The 17975-nt window shown below is 46.3% G+C and overlaps 1 protein-coding gene across 1 annotated transcript in view; it reads right to left on the reverse strand.

Annotated features, from left to right (window-relative positions):
• Positions 1-7573, reverse strand: part of LIMK1 (LIM domain kinase 1) — a 115816-nt gene extending 108243 nt beyond the window's left edge. Inside the window, exon 1 of the mRNA XM_040423606.1 lies at positions 7448-7573. Coding sequence (XP_040279540.1) covers positions 7448-7505 — 58 coding nt within the window. The 5' untranslated portion in view covers positions 7506-7573. The remainder of the gene's footprint in view (positions 1-7447) is intronic.
• Positions 7574-17975: the final 10402 nt, after the last annotated feature.

The raw sequence follows: 17975 nt of genomic DNA on the forward strand, positions 1-17975 counted from the left end.
GGACAACCATGCTGAATCTGCACTAGTCTGAAACCGCCTCCCGCTGTTTTCAATGGGAGGACGCACCACAGTTTATGTGGCCAAGGATTTTTCCTGTGCGGTTTTTCAAAATGCACCAAGAATGTACACGTCAATTTCTGGTGTGGATACTGTGCGGACACCTCAGAAATCCACGCGGTTTAGCTCCATTCAAAATCCCTCTTGTGAACCTACCCTTAGGACTCATGTACACGAGCGTAATGGCTCAGTCAGTGCCCTGCTGCGGGCCACAAATAGCAGTCCACTATATACGGGCACCAGTCGCGTGCACTCCGCTTGCAGATGCAGACCCACTCACTGGAATGGGTCTGCGATCCGCAAGATACAGCCAAAGATAGAACATGTTCTATCTTTTTGCGGTGCGCAGGCACGGACCAGAAACACTACGAATCGCTTCCGAGGGCTTCCAATCCATTCCTCTGCTCCACAAAAGATAGGTGAAGTCCTATCTTCGGTTGTATCTGGCGGATAGCGGACTCATTCAAGTCAATGGGTCCGCATCAGCACCGCGGAGTGCACAAGGCCGATGCCCGTATGCATATTGCCGTCCAGCGGTTTACGGTACGCAATACGGGCACTGAGACACTATGGTCATGTGCATGAGCCAAAACCAGAAGTAGATTCAAAAAAGAGGAGAAGTCGTCCCCGTCCTGTATACTTTCTCTTCTATATGATCCACTCCTGATTTTGGCTCCTAAGATTGCACCAGGAAACCTGCCTGAGGCTGTGGAAGTAATCCCACACAGTGTAAGGCCTCTTTCACATGACCGTATGGCTTTTTCAGTGTTTTGCGGTCAAAAAGCCGTTGTTCCGTTTTTTGTTTCCGTTGTGTTTCCGTTCCGTTTTTGCGTATGGCATATACAGTAATTACTAGGGGTGCACCGAAATGAAAATTCTGGTCCGAAACCGAAAATTCAGGATGCCCTTGACCGAAAACCGAAACCGAAACTGCCTTTTTGCCCAAATACTTTTAAAATACTTTTTTTTAATGATTGGCGCTGTTATGGAGAGGGGGATCTGTGGGTGGCGCTGTTATGGAGAGAGGGATCTGTGGGTGGCGCTGTTATGGAGAGAGGGATCTGTGGGTGGCGCTGTTATGGAGAGAGGGATCTGTGGGTGGCGCTGTTATGGAGAGGGGGATCTGTGGGTGGCTCTGTTATGGAGAGGGGGATCTGTGGGTGGCTCTGTTATGGAGAGGGGGATCTGTGGGTGGCGCTTTTATGGAGAGGGGGATCTGTGGGTGGCGCTGTTATGGAGAGGGGGATCTGTGGGTGGCGCTGTTATGGAGAGGGGGATCTGTGGGTGGCGCTGTTATGGAGAGGGGGATCTGTGGGTGGCGCTGTTATGGAGAGGGGGATCTGTGGGTGGCGCTGTTATGGAGAGGGGGATCTGTGGGTGGCTCTGTTATGGAGAGGGGGATCTGTGGGTGGCTCTGTTATGGAGAGGGGGATCTGTGGGTGGCGCTGTTATGGAGGGGGGGGGATATGTGCACTGTTATGGAGGGGGGGCATATGTGCACTGTTATGGAGGGGGGGATATGTGCACTGTTATGGGCATAACAGTGCACAGATCCCTTTCCCCATAACAGTGCACAGATCCCTTTCCCCATAACAGTGCACAGATCCCCCCTCCCCATAACAGTGCACAGATCCCCCCTCCCCATAGCAGTGCCATAGACCGATCCCCCTACCCATAACAGCCCCGGCCCTGCTGCTCACAGCATCACTCACTGCATCTTTATTTTACCTTACAATCGTGACGCTCCAGTAACAACTCTGCAGGCAGAGCGGAGGGCGGCGTAACGTCACTTACTCACGTGACGCACCTGCTCCGCCCACTTTATGAATGAAGGAGGCGGAGCAGGCGCGTCACGTGAGTAAGTGACGTTACGCCGCCCTCCGCTCTGCCTGCAGAGTTCTTACTGGAGCGTCACGATTGTAAGGTAAAATAAAGATGCAGTAAACCGCCCGCCCGGCGCCCGCCCGCAGATGGTGGGTGAAAAATCCCACACCCCATATTTTCGGCCGATATGTAACAATATCGGCCGAAATGGATTAGGTACATTTTCGGCCGATATTTTCGGCTGCCGGAATTTCGGTGCACCCCTAGTAATTACACAGAAAAAATTGGGCTGGGCATAAAATTTTCAATAGATGGTTCCGCAAAAACTGAACAGATCCGGAAGACATATGGATGCATTTCTGTATGTGTTCCGTTTTTTGCGGACCCATTGACTTGAATGGAGCCACGGAACGTGATTTGCGGGCAATAATAGGACATGTTCTATCTTTCAACGGAACGGAAAAACGGAAATACCGAAACGGAATGCATACAGAGTACATTTTTTTTTTTTTGCGGAACCATTGAAATGAATGGTTTGTAAACGAAAAAAAAAACGGTCGTGTGAAAGAGGCCTAATACTGCCAGATTATTTTAGAAAAGGTAATCCTTTATTGCACTTACAAACTCTGAAGAAAACTGTGAAGGTGAAGCTCAGGGCAGAAGCTAGGCGTGCTGCCACTTTATAATGTGTTGTTGAGCTCTGTCTTGAATTCAAGGTTTGTAAACGCAATTAAGGATTTTCCTTTTTTTAAACAATCTGGCGGTATTATACCACTGTATATTGGATTATCTCCACATCTGACAGATTCCTATGTGAGGACAACTCTAGGAGGGACCCCGGTGTTTTCTTTTCATGTGGGACAATAAGGCCCAGCAAGGGTGAATGATGGAAGAGAGCCTATGCCATGTTCTAAGTGGGAGGCAAGTATGAAATAGATGGACCTCAGTATTTTCCATCCCAGACAAACATTCCGTTAAGTGGTCAGGTACTTTTTCATAAGGGCTCATGCACACGACCGTATGTATTTTGCGGTCCGCAAAAAAAACACGAATGACATCCGTGTGACATCCGTATTGCATCCATTTTTTGCAGATCCATTGTAACAATGCCTGTTCTAGTCCGCAAAATGGACAAGAATGGGACATGTTCTATTTTTTTGCAGAACGTACATGCGGACATACGGAAACGGAATGCACACAGAGTAATTTCAGTTTTTTGGGGGGACCCATTGAAGTGAATGGTTCTTCATACAGAACTGTAAAAAAAACGCAACGGAAAAAAATACGTTTGTGTGCATGAGCCCTAAAGATGTACAAAAAAGGCGTGGACTGTATCCCGAGCCATTCAGTGTAGCAGCACCAGAAGGGTATATTCACACATACCAGCTGAGTTCAGAACGGCTTCTGAAAAATCACATGCGGTTTTGCCGCTGCGTCACAATGTGGTTGTGACGGATATAAAATAATTGTGTTTCACCCGCCAAAAAAAAATTACACTGCCAATCACTGCATGGGGGGACCATGGCAAAACTGCGCTGTTCCAGATGTGGCTTTGACTGCTTCATGCTACAGGTCCATCCCAATACACTCTAAAAACCACAAATAAGGGTCCATCCACACGTCACTATTTTTCTTTTACAGATTTTCTTTCCGTTTTTTTGGCGGATAAGTGTTTCTGCAAAAAACTTCAGTTTTTATCAATTGTACATCCACATCCGTTATTCCGCCAAAAAAACGGAAGGAGGAATCTATTTTGCTAGGGTACTAAAAAAAGATTTTTTATTTCCTGGAAACAGATCCGCAATTGCGAATGATATATTGATGCATTCCGCATGTCATCCGCATTTTTGCGGACCCAGTGACTACCACGGGACCACGGACTGCATTTTGCTGACAATAGTAGGACAGGATCCGCATAATTGAATGGAACAATGGAACTCAGTGTGCTGTCCGCATTTTTTGCGAGGCCATTGAAATGAATGGGTCCGCATTCCGTTCCACAAATTTGCGAAACCGATGCAGATTACAAAATAATGACGTGTGAATGGAGCCTAAGGGCTCATGCACACAAACGTATTTTCTTTCCGTGTCCATTCTGGGTTTTTTTGCGGACCGTATGCGGAACCATTAATTTCAATGGGTCCGCAAAAAAATGGAAGGTACTCCGTGTGCATTCTGTTTCCGTATGTCCGTATTTCCGTTCCGTAAAAAATAGAACATGTCCTATTATTGTCCGCATTACGGACAAGGATAGGACTGTTCTATTAGGGGCCAGCTGTTCTGTAAAATACGGAATGCACACGGACGTCATCCGAATTTTTTGCAGATACGTTTTTTGCGGACCGCAAAATACATACTGTAGTGTGCATGAGCCGTAACACTCATCATCATAGATCACTGAAGTGCAGTGAAGACAGCGGTGGACCCACGGAGCAGAAGCGGAGCAGGGGGGTGCAGGTGAGTATTCTTCACAGGTCAAATGGGGAGGAGTGGGGATTAAAAAAAATGGGATAGCCCTTTAGGCCAGAGACACACGTGATGGAAAATCCAAGGGAAAAATTAGCAAAAAAACGCATTTCAGAGGCGGAATTCCGAAATTCTCATGCACTTTGCTGATACTTTAGGACGCTGCGGATTTGTCATACATAAAGGCTTCCTGATGCAGTTTTGGAATCCAAAATCATTAGTGGATCATAAAAAGAGAGAAACTATAAAGGACAGATACGACTTCTCTTTTTTAATTAATTCACTCCTGGTTTTAGCTTCCAGACTATACCCTAATTTTGGGTTCAAATGATGGATTTTTGGCGCAGGTTTCAGACCGGATTCGCTGCTGAAAACCGTGCCGAATTTGCGCTGCAACCTCCTCTCATTGTTTTCAAAGGCCGCGCCACTGTTCATGCGGCCGAGGATCTTATACCTGCACTAATCAATGGAGCTAAACCAAGAGAGGGACCACAGCATTTAAAATCAATAAAAAAAATGACAAAAAAGGCGAAGCGGTTTCTTCTGAGGGATACTGAAGCTACCCTAACAATGGATTCTATCAAAGCCCCACCTGTACTCGCAGCACCCGTCACCCATAATACCCGTCATTCACCATGCTAATCCCAAGTTTATACAACCATGTGCTGTGCTATGCAAACTCATCACAACCTCTCTGTAATCCCAGCACTATACAGTACTTAATCACCCCCCTCATCCAAAAAATACATAACCCTGCCTGCACCCAAATCATCTATCAATTTGAACCATATGAACCCAACGCCCTGGACCATCCTCATCTGCATCTAGAACCAAAACAGGTGGTTGACCTTGATCCTAACATTCTATCTGGCAATGAATTGTGAAAATACTCAGGTATCCAAAGCGTCTGTCACCATGAAACAGTACACACAGAACCGGTGCCAAGGTGCCACCAGTCACAACCGAGTGTCTGTCATTATGCTACAGTACACACAGAACCAGTACCAAAGTACCACTGGTCACAACCGAGCGTCTGACACTATGTTACAGTACACACAGAACCAGTACCAAAGTACCACCCTGTCACAACCGAGCGTCTGGCACTATGCTACAGTACACACAGAAACGGTACAAAAGTACCACCAGTCACAACCGAGCGTCTGGCACTATGCTACAGTAAACACAGAACAGGTACAAAGGTACCACCAGTCACAACCGAGTGTCTATAACTATGTTACAGTACACACAGAACCGATGCCAAGGTACCACCAGTCACAACCGAGTGTCTATAACTATGTTACAGTACACACAGAACCGATGCCAAGGTACCACCAGTCACAACCGAGTGTCTGTCACCATGCTACAGTACACACAGAACCAGTACCGAAGTACCACTGGTCACAACCGAGCGTCTGACACTATGCTACAGTACACACAGAACCGGTACAAAAGTACCACCGGTCACAACCGAGCGTCTGACACTATGCTACAGTACACACAGAACCGGTACCAAGGTACCACCAGTCACAACCGAGCGTCTGTCACCATGCTACAGTACACACAGAACCGGTGCCAAGGTGCCACTAGTCACAACCGAGCGTCTATAACTATGTTACAGTACACACAGAACCGGTGCCAAGGTACCACCAGTCACAACCGAGTGTCTGTCACCATGCTACAGTACACACAGAACCGGTACCAAAGTACCACTGGTCACAACCGAGCGTCTGACACTATGCTACAGTACATACAGAACCGGTACCAATGTGCCACCAGTCACAACCGAGTGTCTGTCACTATGCTACAGTACATACAGAACCAGTACAAGGTACCACCGGTCACAACCAAGCGTCTGTCGCCATGCTACAGTACATACACAACCGGTACCAAAGTGCCACCGGTCACAACAAAGTGTCTGTCACCATGCTACAGTACATACAGAACCTGTACCAAGGTGCCACTGGTCACAACAAAGTGTCTGTCACCATTCTACAGTAAACACAGAACTAGTACCAAGGTGCCACCGGTCACAAATGGAGCATCTGTCACCATTCTACAGTAAACACAGAACTGGTACCAAGGTGCCACCGGTCACAACCGAGTGTCTGTCGCCATGCTACAGTACACACAACCGGTACCAAGGTGCCACCGGTCACGACCGAAACCCTGCATGGATCCAGACCCACAGGCACACGTCATACATCATCTCACAAGACTGACTGATATAGAAGAATGTCGGAAGGGAAAGACCACCCATCCATCTTCCACCTATGCCTAGAGAGGAGGTCCCCAATTGTAAATGTGGAAAAACAAAAACCATTAAATTGCAAACATTTACTGATAAATACTGATATACCATCCGAACTGTCACCGTCTGGTAGTAAACCAACGGCAATTGCCAGTACCTATAGTCATAACTCAGGACTGCGATGGCGAGCCACACAGCAGGGGGCGTGGACCGCATGTGGCTCCTGAGACACTGGTTGGAGACCTGGATGATGTTGATTAAATCTCGTATACCAAAAGGACTCTCCTTGGGTATGTGCTGGGTACACGGGGCTCTACTGACCCAGTGGGGGGTACACAACGGGAAATCCTGACAAAGCCAAAAACGAGCTGTGACCAGAGCCCAACTCTTTCATTCCAGTGCGTCCATAAAGGGACAGTGTCCAAATAGGACGATCACTTGTCCTTTACTGTAACGTCCACAGTCCCATGTTGTCCCAATTACAAATCACATACAGAATCCACATGAGACTATGTAGAATATGGCAGCCTCTACTGTCACTGTCAGCAACCTTCAGCACTCTGTGAAACTATAACTCCCAGCATGCTCCATTCATTTCTATGACAGTTCTGAGAAGAGCATGCATGCTGGGAGTTGTAGTTTTACAACAGCTGGAGTACCAGAAGCTGCCTACCCCTAGTCTCCGGTATGCACAGCAATGTTCAACAGCTCCACACATCTTCAGGATGACAATATGACTGCACGACCCCCATTATCCTAGCAGCACCTGCACTGTGCAGACCCCCTCTGCTATGGTACTTTGCATCCACTGCACCACAGGGGCCAACCATGAGAAGCACAGATATGGCTCACCTTCCTCTTCTCCCATGTATTCCTCACTCCAGGAGCAGCACAGTAACATCAACTTCATTCACCCCACGTGTGTGAGGCCGCGGATCAGGGGGTCCCAGTGCTCGCGTCCCTGCGTCCCGCCTTTCTTCCCTGCTGGCCGGTCCCTTGCATGGGAAGCAACGCTGTCCACAGATGCTACACAGCAGAATGGGAGGAGGACGGACGACCATGCAGCTTTCCCTGGGAAAGATGCGCCTGTGTGTGTGTGAGGGAGGCCGGGGAGCGATTCTCCGATGCTGCGTCAAGGCTGAGCCGAGCAATTACTGCGTTACCGGATTACATCACCTCGGCACATCCCTCACACTCCCCCTCCGTGTATACTGTGACCGAGGGGATGTGCTGCGTTATTCATGCGGCCACAGAATACATCATGTGTCCTAACTGCCGCCATGTGAGGAAAAGTATCAGATATAAAATACACATGCAATACCTCAGAACCTAGCTATTTATTATACAGAGATAAGTGGCTTAGACGCTGCTTATCTTTCCCTGTACGACTATGTCCCTGTTTCTGCCACTGCCTGACGTTGGGCTTCCACTCTATTTTTAATAAAAAGAGGTTCTGCAGCAGCTGCGATGCCTATTATTCTATAGTACTGTGCCTCAGCTGTTGGAGAGCTGCCTTCCAGAAGAGATGAAGGCGTTTCATGTCACCTCAGAGTTCTTGGATCTGTAAATGCAATGGTCAAATAACGTCTTGGTGACCTGTAATATTCGTATAAATTACAGTAAGGCGGCCATCTTCCCATAGACTTGCACATGCGTTGGGCCCATTCCATGCACTGCAATTTGCGGTCTCCAACGCACAAGCACCATCCGTGCGGCTGGCACAGACGGGTGCAGAATGGGTCCGCGATCCGTACACCGCAAAAAAATGTTCTTTTTTTTTTTTTTTTTTGCGGTGGGGAAGCACGGACAGAAAACCATGGGAGCTCTCCGTAGTGCTTCTGTGGGGTTCCGTGCCTCCATTCCCCGCCGCACCTTTCCGGATTGCAGACCCTTTTAAGCGAATGGGTCCACATGCGTGATGCGGTGCACAAGCGGCCGGTGCCCGTAGATTGCGGACCCGCTGTTTGCACGCCACAATACGAGCCTGGCCGCCACACGTTCGTGTGCATGCTCGGCCGCCACTCCAAATGGGGGCACAGGAACCCCCTTTCTCTTGATCGGTGGGGATCCTAGTGGTTGCACCACCATCTTGTGGATAGGTGATAAGTCGTCATTCTGTTACAACCCCTTTGATGAATTAACCCCTTTGTGACCAGCATCTGTACAGAAAGGTCCTGTCGGTGCGCGGTGGGCCATATATGTACGTCTTTCAGTTTCATGGCAAGTCTCGTTTTTAAATAACCAGCTCTAGGTCACAAAAAGTGCTAGCCCCATCATGGCACCGTAGAAGAACAAAATATTAAAAAAAAAACATTCCATGCTGCAAGTGCTAGAACAATTGTCTAAAGCCTCAGACTTCTTCCTGAAGGGGTTAATACGTGGCAGATTTATTAAGAGCGCGCCTTTCTATAAACTTGGCGCAATTCCCTCCCGTGATCTTTTTTTAGGGTGCGGCCACACGGTCAGGTTTCCTGGTGCAGTTTTAGAAGCTAAAATCTGGAGTGGTTCTTAGCAGGACGGGAAACGGACATCTACAGCGCGGGTCGTCGTTGATCCGCATCCTTTCAGTTGTGAATGAGCAGGATGAGGGTGGTAGTCTGCGTACACATTGTTGGTATTGATTGGGTAGCGGTGCTGCCCTGGGTGTGGAGTATGTCTGGACTCATTAAGATTCATGTAGCAGTCACATAAGCAGCAGCTGCGGTCTCCCCCCCCGCGTGTCTCTTAGGGAGGCACTGCCCTGACTGGCCTCATTATCAGCAGGGCCCTCTGTGGCGGTTTTCGCCGCCTCTCCCTGCGTGCTTTGCACTCCTGACTTGGGATGAGCTTTGGTATTTAATGACCCAATTTTCAGTCTCTTTTGGAAACACGTAGATTATGAGTGGTCGTCACAGAGGTTCTTATTGTTTTCAGTGTTTTATATACCTTGCAGACTGTTACTACGTTTTTCCCCCTTTCGTGTTTGGGGGGGTGATAAGGCCTCATACACACGACCGTATCTTTAGCTCACATCCGATCCGTTTCTTTTCCGTTTCCATTTATTTCAACAGGGCAGCAAAAAATGCAAACAGTACACCATGTGCTGTCCGTGTCCATGTCTGTTCTACCATCCCTCAAAAAAAGAAGTGACGTCACTGAAAACTGCGGTGGATCCGCCATTGACATATTAGCCCACTGAAAGAGTACAATCCATGTATGGACTCGTGGCAATTGTAAATGTGGCAGAAATCTGAGGGTCAGTAGATGGAAAAATCAGCCTTAGGGCTTATGCACACGACCATAAGATGTTTTGTGGTCCGCAAAAAACAGATTCCGACCGTGTGCATTCTGCGGAAGGGAAGGGCTGGCCCCTAATAGAGCAGTCCTATCCTTGTAGGACATTTCCATTTTTTTTTTTTGCGGCCCCGTTGAAGTGGATGTTTCCACATACAGGTCGAAAGAAAACGGACATGGAAAAAAATACGTTTGTGTGCCTGAGCCCCTTAGGGCTTCTTTCCGTGTCCGTTCCGTTTTTTTTTGCGGATAGTATGCGGAACCATTCATTTTAATGGGTCCACAAAAAAAAGTTAAGTTACCCCGTGTGCATTCAGTTTCCCTGTTCCGCAAAAAAATAGAACATGTCCTGTTCTATTAGGGGCTAGCTGTTCCGTTACGCAAAACACAGAATGCACACGGACATCATCAGTATTGGTCGTGTGCATGAGCCCTTATTCAGAGTGGAGAGCTGCTGCACTAGACCCTGCACACCCAGTCAATACACAAATAGTCTATTGATTTCAATGGGACCTGTGTAATGCAGTCATGCCCCACAGAGTGCAGGTGATCTTTGGGGTCCCAGCACCAGGACACCCTGTAATCAGCTTATAGTCAAGACTCAAAGCCTTCTAATACCCCATGCACCTGGGACAGCAGTTAGGGACTGGAGCAGCATTGGAACGGCAGTGGCAGGGATCAGTGGAGGTGAGGAATGCTCCTTTTTTATTTATTTTTTACTGCTAACACTATCTTGCCATTTATATTATTTTTATTCTTGCCATAGAGTCCCTTTTGGAGAACCATATAGAATTCCTTCTGCCATGGAAGCTGCACTGGTGAAATATCCAGCTTGGTAATATAAAGGCTTTCCTGGAGTGCAGTATTACAGTTTGGAAGCAAACTCCAGCACGAAGACTCATTGGCCGGATTGAGACGTCAGATTTGAGTGACTGGATCGGAAAGAAAAAGAACGTTTTGCTTCTTGTGTAGTATTCCACCCGGTCAGATACATATTGGGTGACAGGTGCACTTAAAAGACCCAGCCCGTTATCAGATCATTCGCCTACTGGGAAATCCAACCTGCTCATCCCATTCTAATGAAGTGCAGTGTAAAGACACTGGTGTGTGTTACTGTAGCCTTGATGTAGAAATGAATCCTGTCTAGCAGCGTGCGCGCGGACAGAAGTTATATGGGACTGTGCTTGGCAAGTCTAGGGTTAACCAAGGCCAGAGTGCCCGTGCCCACTTTAAAATAGAAAAAGCAGTAGCGCTGATTATGGACTTAGGAATGTCAGCTGTAAGATTATCCCTTTCTAAGGGATCATGCACACAACCATTGGTGTTTTGCGGAACTGCAAAACACGGATACCGGCCATGTGCATTCCATATTTTGCAGAACGAAACAGCTGGCCCCTAATAGAACAGTCCTATACCTGTCCATAATGCGGACAATAATAGCAAGTTTTATTATTTTGTGGAATAGACATGCGGACATATGGACATGGAACGCACACAGTCATTTGTTCCACATACGGGCAGCAAAAAAAAACGGACACAGATAAATAAATATATGTTTGTGTGCATGAGCCCTAAATGGCATTCTATGAGAGATGGGAGCCTGGTATGTTGACGATGGTGTCTGAGCTGTAGGCAGCATACAGCATTAAACAAAGTGTTAAAACGAATCGACTTTGGATCTATGATCTGAAGTTCGATTCACTCAACTCTAGTCTGGACCAAATGGAAAAGAAAAGGAAAATGCAGAACTGAAATCTGTGGAGACGTCACCTGTAAGGCCTCCTGTACACAAACGTGTGCGTTCCGTGTGCATTCCGCATCACGGATGCGGACCCATTCACTTCAATGGGTCCGGAGATGCGGAATGGTGCGGAAAGAAAGCACGGAACTGAACCCTACGGGAGCACTACGGAGTGCTTCAGTGGGTTTTCATCCCATACTTCCATTCCGCAAAATCATAGAACATGTCCTATCTTTTTGCGGAACGGCCGGATCGCGGACCCATTAAAGTGAATGGGTCCGCGATCCGCTGCGGCTGCTCCACGGGCGGTGTTCGTGCATTGCGGCCCACATTCGTGTGCAGGAGGCCTAAGTCAGTGGATCTGCCCTTTACCGCTTCTTTTAAATACAGTATGTTTTAATATATGTATTAGGAAGGGGGAAGGGGGCGCAATTTGCCTGCTCCTCCTAGGGCGCTGAAATACCTCGTCTTCATTTGTCACTAGCATGTGCCGTTACTGTAAGTAGTGGTACATGTATTATGTTACGAATCCGATCCGTAATGTACTACATTAATGCTTACTTACAGTAACGGCACATGCACATGACAAATGAAGTGTTGCGTTACTGGAAGCCATATTGAAAGAGCCTCATCGGAAGCAATACATTTTATACATGTTTGGAGCTAGGGAGCGGAAGTCATGTAGATGACCCAGTTCGTTTATTACTAAGGGCCAGTTCACACGACACTTTTTTTTTTTGTGTGTTTTTTACCTGTTTCTGGTGTGTGGTTTTTTTACGCCTCTTTTTTTAACCAATGCGGGTTCGCTTCAATACAAAGGAATGCTTCCTTCCCAACAATCGTCTGCTGCTCGGATAGTGTAAATGCACCTTTAGGCTTCATTCACATGAAAGTTAAAAACCGCAATGCAGGTTAGGTCATCATTTGGGATGAGCGAATCGACTTTGGATTAAACATCCAAAGTCGATTCGCATAAAACTTTGTTCTAATACTGTACGGAGCAGGAGCTCCGTACAGTATTAGAATTGGTACCACTTGGAACCGAACCCGATGTTTTTTTACAGTACAAATTAATTTATGACGTTATTGCGCAAAGTCTCGCGAGACTTTGCAAAGCAATAACTTCGGCTCATCGGAGCCAATATATTCTAATACTATAGAATAAAAGTACAGTATTAGGGCTCATTCAGACAGCCGTCTGCTGTCCGCAAAAATGCAGATCCGTTTTTTTGTGGATCAGATGCTGTCCCATTCATTTCTATCGGGCCCTTTTCATCCATTGCACGGCTCAGCAAAAAAATGAAACATGTCCTATACTTGTCAGTGAATATGGCCCTATTGAAGTCTATGGATCAGCAAAAAAACGGAATGCAATCCGTTTTTTTGCGAACATGCTGAACTGTCCGCAAAAAAACAGATCCGCATTTTTGCGGACAGCATACGGCTGTCTTAATGAGCCCTTAGAACAAAGTTTTATGCTTATGTTTCATCCGAAGTCTATTCGCTCATCCCTGGTCATCATTATCACATTGGCGGGGGTCTGAGTTCCAACACCCCCGCTAATTAGCTGTTTCAGGAAGCTACAACGTTCACCAGACCTCTGGTGAGCGTGACGACCTCCTGGCAGCTTTTCAAGGACAGAGCTGTACATCGTATAGCGGCTATCGTATTGCAACCCAGCCCAATTGACTTGAACGGGGCTCAACTGCAACTTGGTGACGTTACACTCACTGAGTGCCCCGCTTCTTCTAACAGCTGATCAGCCAGGGTCCCGGCAGTCGGATCCCCGCCGATCTGATATTGATGACCTACCCTGAGGATAGCTCATCAATATCTTTTCCAAGGATAACCCCTTTAAGCCATGCCCCATTTATGAGAGGTGCTGCCCTTCCCTCTGAGCCAAGCCCCTTGACATACAAGTCAGAAAAAAGACACAAATGACACAAATCACACATGCCAGGTGTTTTTGGTGCATTTTGATAAGTGGATCGCCATCAATGTATAGCAGAAAGATGCTTTAACTTTCTTACAATGATTACATTGTATATAGAGCTATTTGTGTTATGCAGGTGTTTTTTTTTTCTTTTGGATTCATTTCATAGCTGTCATTGTGACCGAGGTAAAAGAAAAACCTGCCAAACATGTCAACATCAATACCTACACAAGAACATATCAGAGCATGGGAAAGTGAAGACCTTGCTGACTGAATGCCAACTAACTAGATACAGTAATGATATCACAGGTAAAATATGCACAACACCTTCATATACCTTTGTCTGACCCCATCACAGTTCAAACGTGAGAGCCCTCCTGTCACTACTATAGTGAGACGGGGACAGGAAATGTGATGGGGGTTCATTATATTTCCCCAACATTCTTTTTATATGTGTACTAGGCTCCAGGAAGTATACAGTCAGGTCCATAAATATTGGGACATTGACACAATTCTAACATTTTTGGCTCTTTACACCACCACAATGGATTTAAAATAAAACTAACAAGATGTGCTTTAACTGCAGACTGTCAGCCTTAATTTGAGGATATTTACATCCGAATCAGGTGAACGGTGTAGGAATTACAACAGTTTGCATATGTGCCTCCCACTTGTTAAGGGACCAAAAGTAATGGGACATAATAATAATCATAAATCAAACTTTCACTTTTTAATACTTGGTTGCAAATCCTTTGCAGTCAATTACAGCCTGAAGTCTGAAACGCATAGACATCACCAGATGCTGGGTTTCATCCCTGGTGATGCTCTGCCAGGCCTCTACTGCAACTGTCTTCAGTTCCTGCTTGTTCTTGGGGCATTTTCCCTTCAGTTTTGTCTTCAGCAAGTGAAATGCATGCTCAATCGGATTCAGGTCCGGGGATTGACTTGGCCATTGCATTACATTCCACTTCTTTCCCTTAAAAAACTCTTTGGTTGCTTTTGCAGTATGCTTTGGGTCATTGTCCATCTGCACTGTGAAGCGTCGTCCAATGAGTTCTGAAGCATTTGGCTGAATATGAGCAGATAATATTGCCCGAAACACTTCAGAATTCATCCTGCTGCTTTTGTCAGCAGTCACATCATCAATAAATACAAGAGAACCAGTTCCATTGGCAGCCATACATGCCCACGCCATGACATTACCACCACCATGCTTCACTGATGAGGTGGTATGCTTAGGATCATGAGCAGTTCCTTTCCTTCTCCATACTCTTCCCTTCCCATCAATCTAGTACAAGTTGATCTTGGTCTCATCTGTCCTTAGGATGTTGTTCCAGAACTGTGAAGACCTTTTTAGATGTCGTTTGGCAAACTCTAATCTGGACTTCCTGTTTTTGAGGCTCACCAATAGTTTACATCTTGTAGTGAACCCTCTGTATTCACTCTGGTGAAGTCTTCTCTTGATTGTTGACTCACATACATACACCTACCTCCTGGAGAATGTTCTTGATCTGGCCAACTGTTGTGAAGGGTGTTTTCTTCACCAGGGAAAGAATTCTTCGGTCATCCACCACAGTTGTTTTCCGTGGTCTTCCGGGTCTTTTGGTGTTGCTGAGCTCACCGGTGCGTTCCTTCTTTTTAAGAATGTTCCAAACAGTTGTTTTGGCCATGCCTAATGTTTTTGCTATCTCTCTGATGGGTTTGTTTTGTTTTTTCAGCCTAATGATGGCTTGCTTCACTGAACGTGACAGCTCTTTGGATCTCATCTTGAAAGTTTGCATTTGGAAACTGTTGCTGTCAATAGTCCACTTGAAATGAACTCTGGACCTTTTATCTGCTCATTGTAATTGGGATAATGAGGGAATAACACACACCTGGCCATGGAACAGCTGAGAAGCCAATTGTTCCCTTAACAAGTGGGAGTCACATATGCAAACTGTTGTAATTCCTACACCGTTCACCTGATTTGGATGTAAATACCCTCAAATTAAAGCTGACAGTCTGCAGTTAAAGCACATCTTGTTTGTTTTTATTTCTGTGAAGGGAAAGAAGTGCAATGTTATGCAATGGCCAAGTCAATCCCCGGACCTGAATCCGATTGAGCATGCATTTCACTTGCTGAAGACAAAACTGAAGGGAAAATGCCCCAAAAACAAGCAGGAACTGAAGACAGTTGCAGTAGAGGCCTGGCAGAGCATCACTAGGGATGAAACCCAGCGTCTGGTGATGTCTATGCGTTCCAGACTTCAGGCTGTAATTGACTGCAAAGGATTTGCAACCAAGTATTAAAAAGTGAAAGTTTAATTTATGATTATTATTCTGTCCCATTACTTTTGGTCCCTTAACAAGTGGGAGGCACATATGCAAACTGCTGTAATTCCTGCACCGTTCACCTGATTTGGATGTAAATACCCTCAAATTAAAGCTGACAGTCTGCAGGTAAAGCGCATCTTGTATGTTTCATTTCAAATACATTGTGGTGGTGTATAGCGCCAAAAATTTTTGAATTGTGTCCATGTCCCAATATTTATGGACCTGACTGTAGGAAGCTGTCTTACATTTAGAAGTGACAGTGGATCCGCCAAAGTTATGGAGAGGCCTCTTCCTCTACATAACTGTGGCGGCTTCACCCCCAGTGCAGGGTTTCCCATGCAGTGGAGAGCAGGGGTTCAGCACGCATGAGAGCCACATTCCTCCTCTAACAGCCTGGATCTGCAGTTCTAACCCCTTAGATGTCATGGGAAATAAAGTCTGCGGCATGTAAGCAGTTACAGAGGGAGTGGACTGTCTCCCATTGACACCCCACATACGGTATGAGATTGCAGGGTGCCAATGTCTGTGCACGCAGGCAGTGGTCTAATTAATGCCCCAGGCCTGCCTCCAGCATGCCCTATCAGGCTGCGCCAGTAATTGCCAGTGTGCGGTATGCCAGACCTAACAGGGGAATTATATGTGAGGTCACGGTGTGAGCAATAGGTGGGCCGAGGTAAATACAGTTAATTATGCGGTATGCCAGACCTAACAGGGGTAAATACAGTTCTGGTTACTCACGGTTATGTCATCGCTGGGCAGGCTCGCATAAGTGAAAAGGAGAATGGCACAAGGATTCTCTGGGGCACACTCTGGTGTAAGGGACATGGGCCAGATGGTGGTTCGAGGTGCCCTTGATGGTCTGTATTAATGCGCCTATGGCAAGGTCCCTTGTAGTCGTGACACCAGTACCTTTTATATGGAGGTACAACCATTTACTGTAGTGTTAATTGAGGAACTTGAGACTGAGACAGGAAGGATGAAATCCAGGGTAGAACTTTACTGAAGATAACTCCTGATAACAGTACATCCAAAATATTAAACAGTCTCTTAGTACAGAGGTAACACTGCTGCAGGTCCTCTGCTGACAAGTGTAAATGTCCAGCTCTAGCTATTAAATGCAATGAAATTGTAGCCTTACGGGTAGTGGACTTCAGGGCTGGTCCTGGTGATCCCGGTGCAGGCTTGTGAAGTTGCCGGAGGCTGGTGACTCCTTGACTTGGGAATCCAAAGGTTCTAAGGCACTAGTAGAAAATGGCCATAACCCTTTGGGGGTCTCTTTCTTTAGTATTTTCTGAATAAATTGTGCACTTCAGCTCTGGGCTGAAAACTGGCTGAGAGCTCAAGATTGCAGACTGCACACACCACACACTGCTAGACTGCACTCAACTGGTCTGGAACTCTCTAGACAGACTAACTAGGCCTGAGCTGGACTATATATATGGGAGGTATTATCTCCCCCTAGTGGTAGGCTCAGTGTAATGCAGTCAAAAATGCACTTATAAGCAGGGATTATGCAAAAAAATGCATTGCAGCATAAAAACAGGCTATATAAAGCATAAAAAGCATAATACAACAACTTTGCAGTACCCACGAGGGTAGTGGGATACTGCATAACCCCTTGTTTAACCTGTGTCGACTTCGACACGAAGATAAAGGTGTTCTGAAAGATACAAAAAGAGAACAATCCTGCAGGCATGAAGAACAGTACCATAACCCATATCAATACTTTTTCTTGAAATCTGAAAAGCAATTGGTTAGGCACAATTGTAAATATCAGGCAAACATCAAGAATGGTGGTAAACAAGTGAAAAGCGGCGTCGTTTCTTTTCTCTGAAGACTGATGAACAGGGACACTGACCTGGCACAGCGAAACAATTATACCAGGATAGTCTATAATGGGGAAATAATGAACATGGGTGAAAATCAGGAGGCTCACAGGGCATGAGTCTGTTCCCTGAGCATAGGGGAAGTAAAGATGATGAACAACAGAGAGGCTCAGGTACGTTTGAGTCTATATCCGGGCACAGGCTTGAATGTTGCGTCAACAAAAGAAAGAAGACTGTAGAGAGTCCTTGAAGTAAGGCAAATAATCAGAGTCAAGAAGTCTCTTACTCAGGCTC

Source organism: Bufo bufo, chromosome 3, assembly GCF_905171765.1.
Source record: "Bufo bufo chromosome 3, aBufBuf1.1, whole genome shotgun sequence".
Classification (NCBI taxonomy): domain Eukaryota; kingdom Metazoa; phylum Chordata; class Amphibia; order Anura; family Bufonidae; genus Bufo; species Bufo bufo.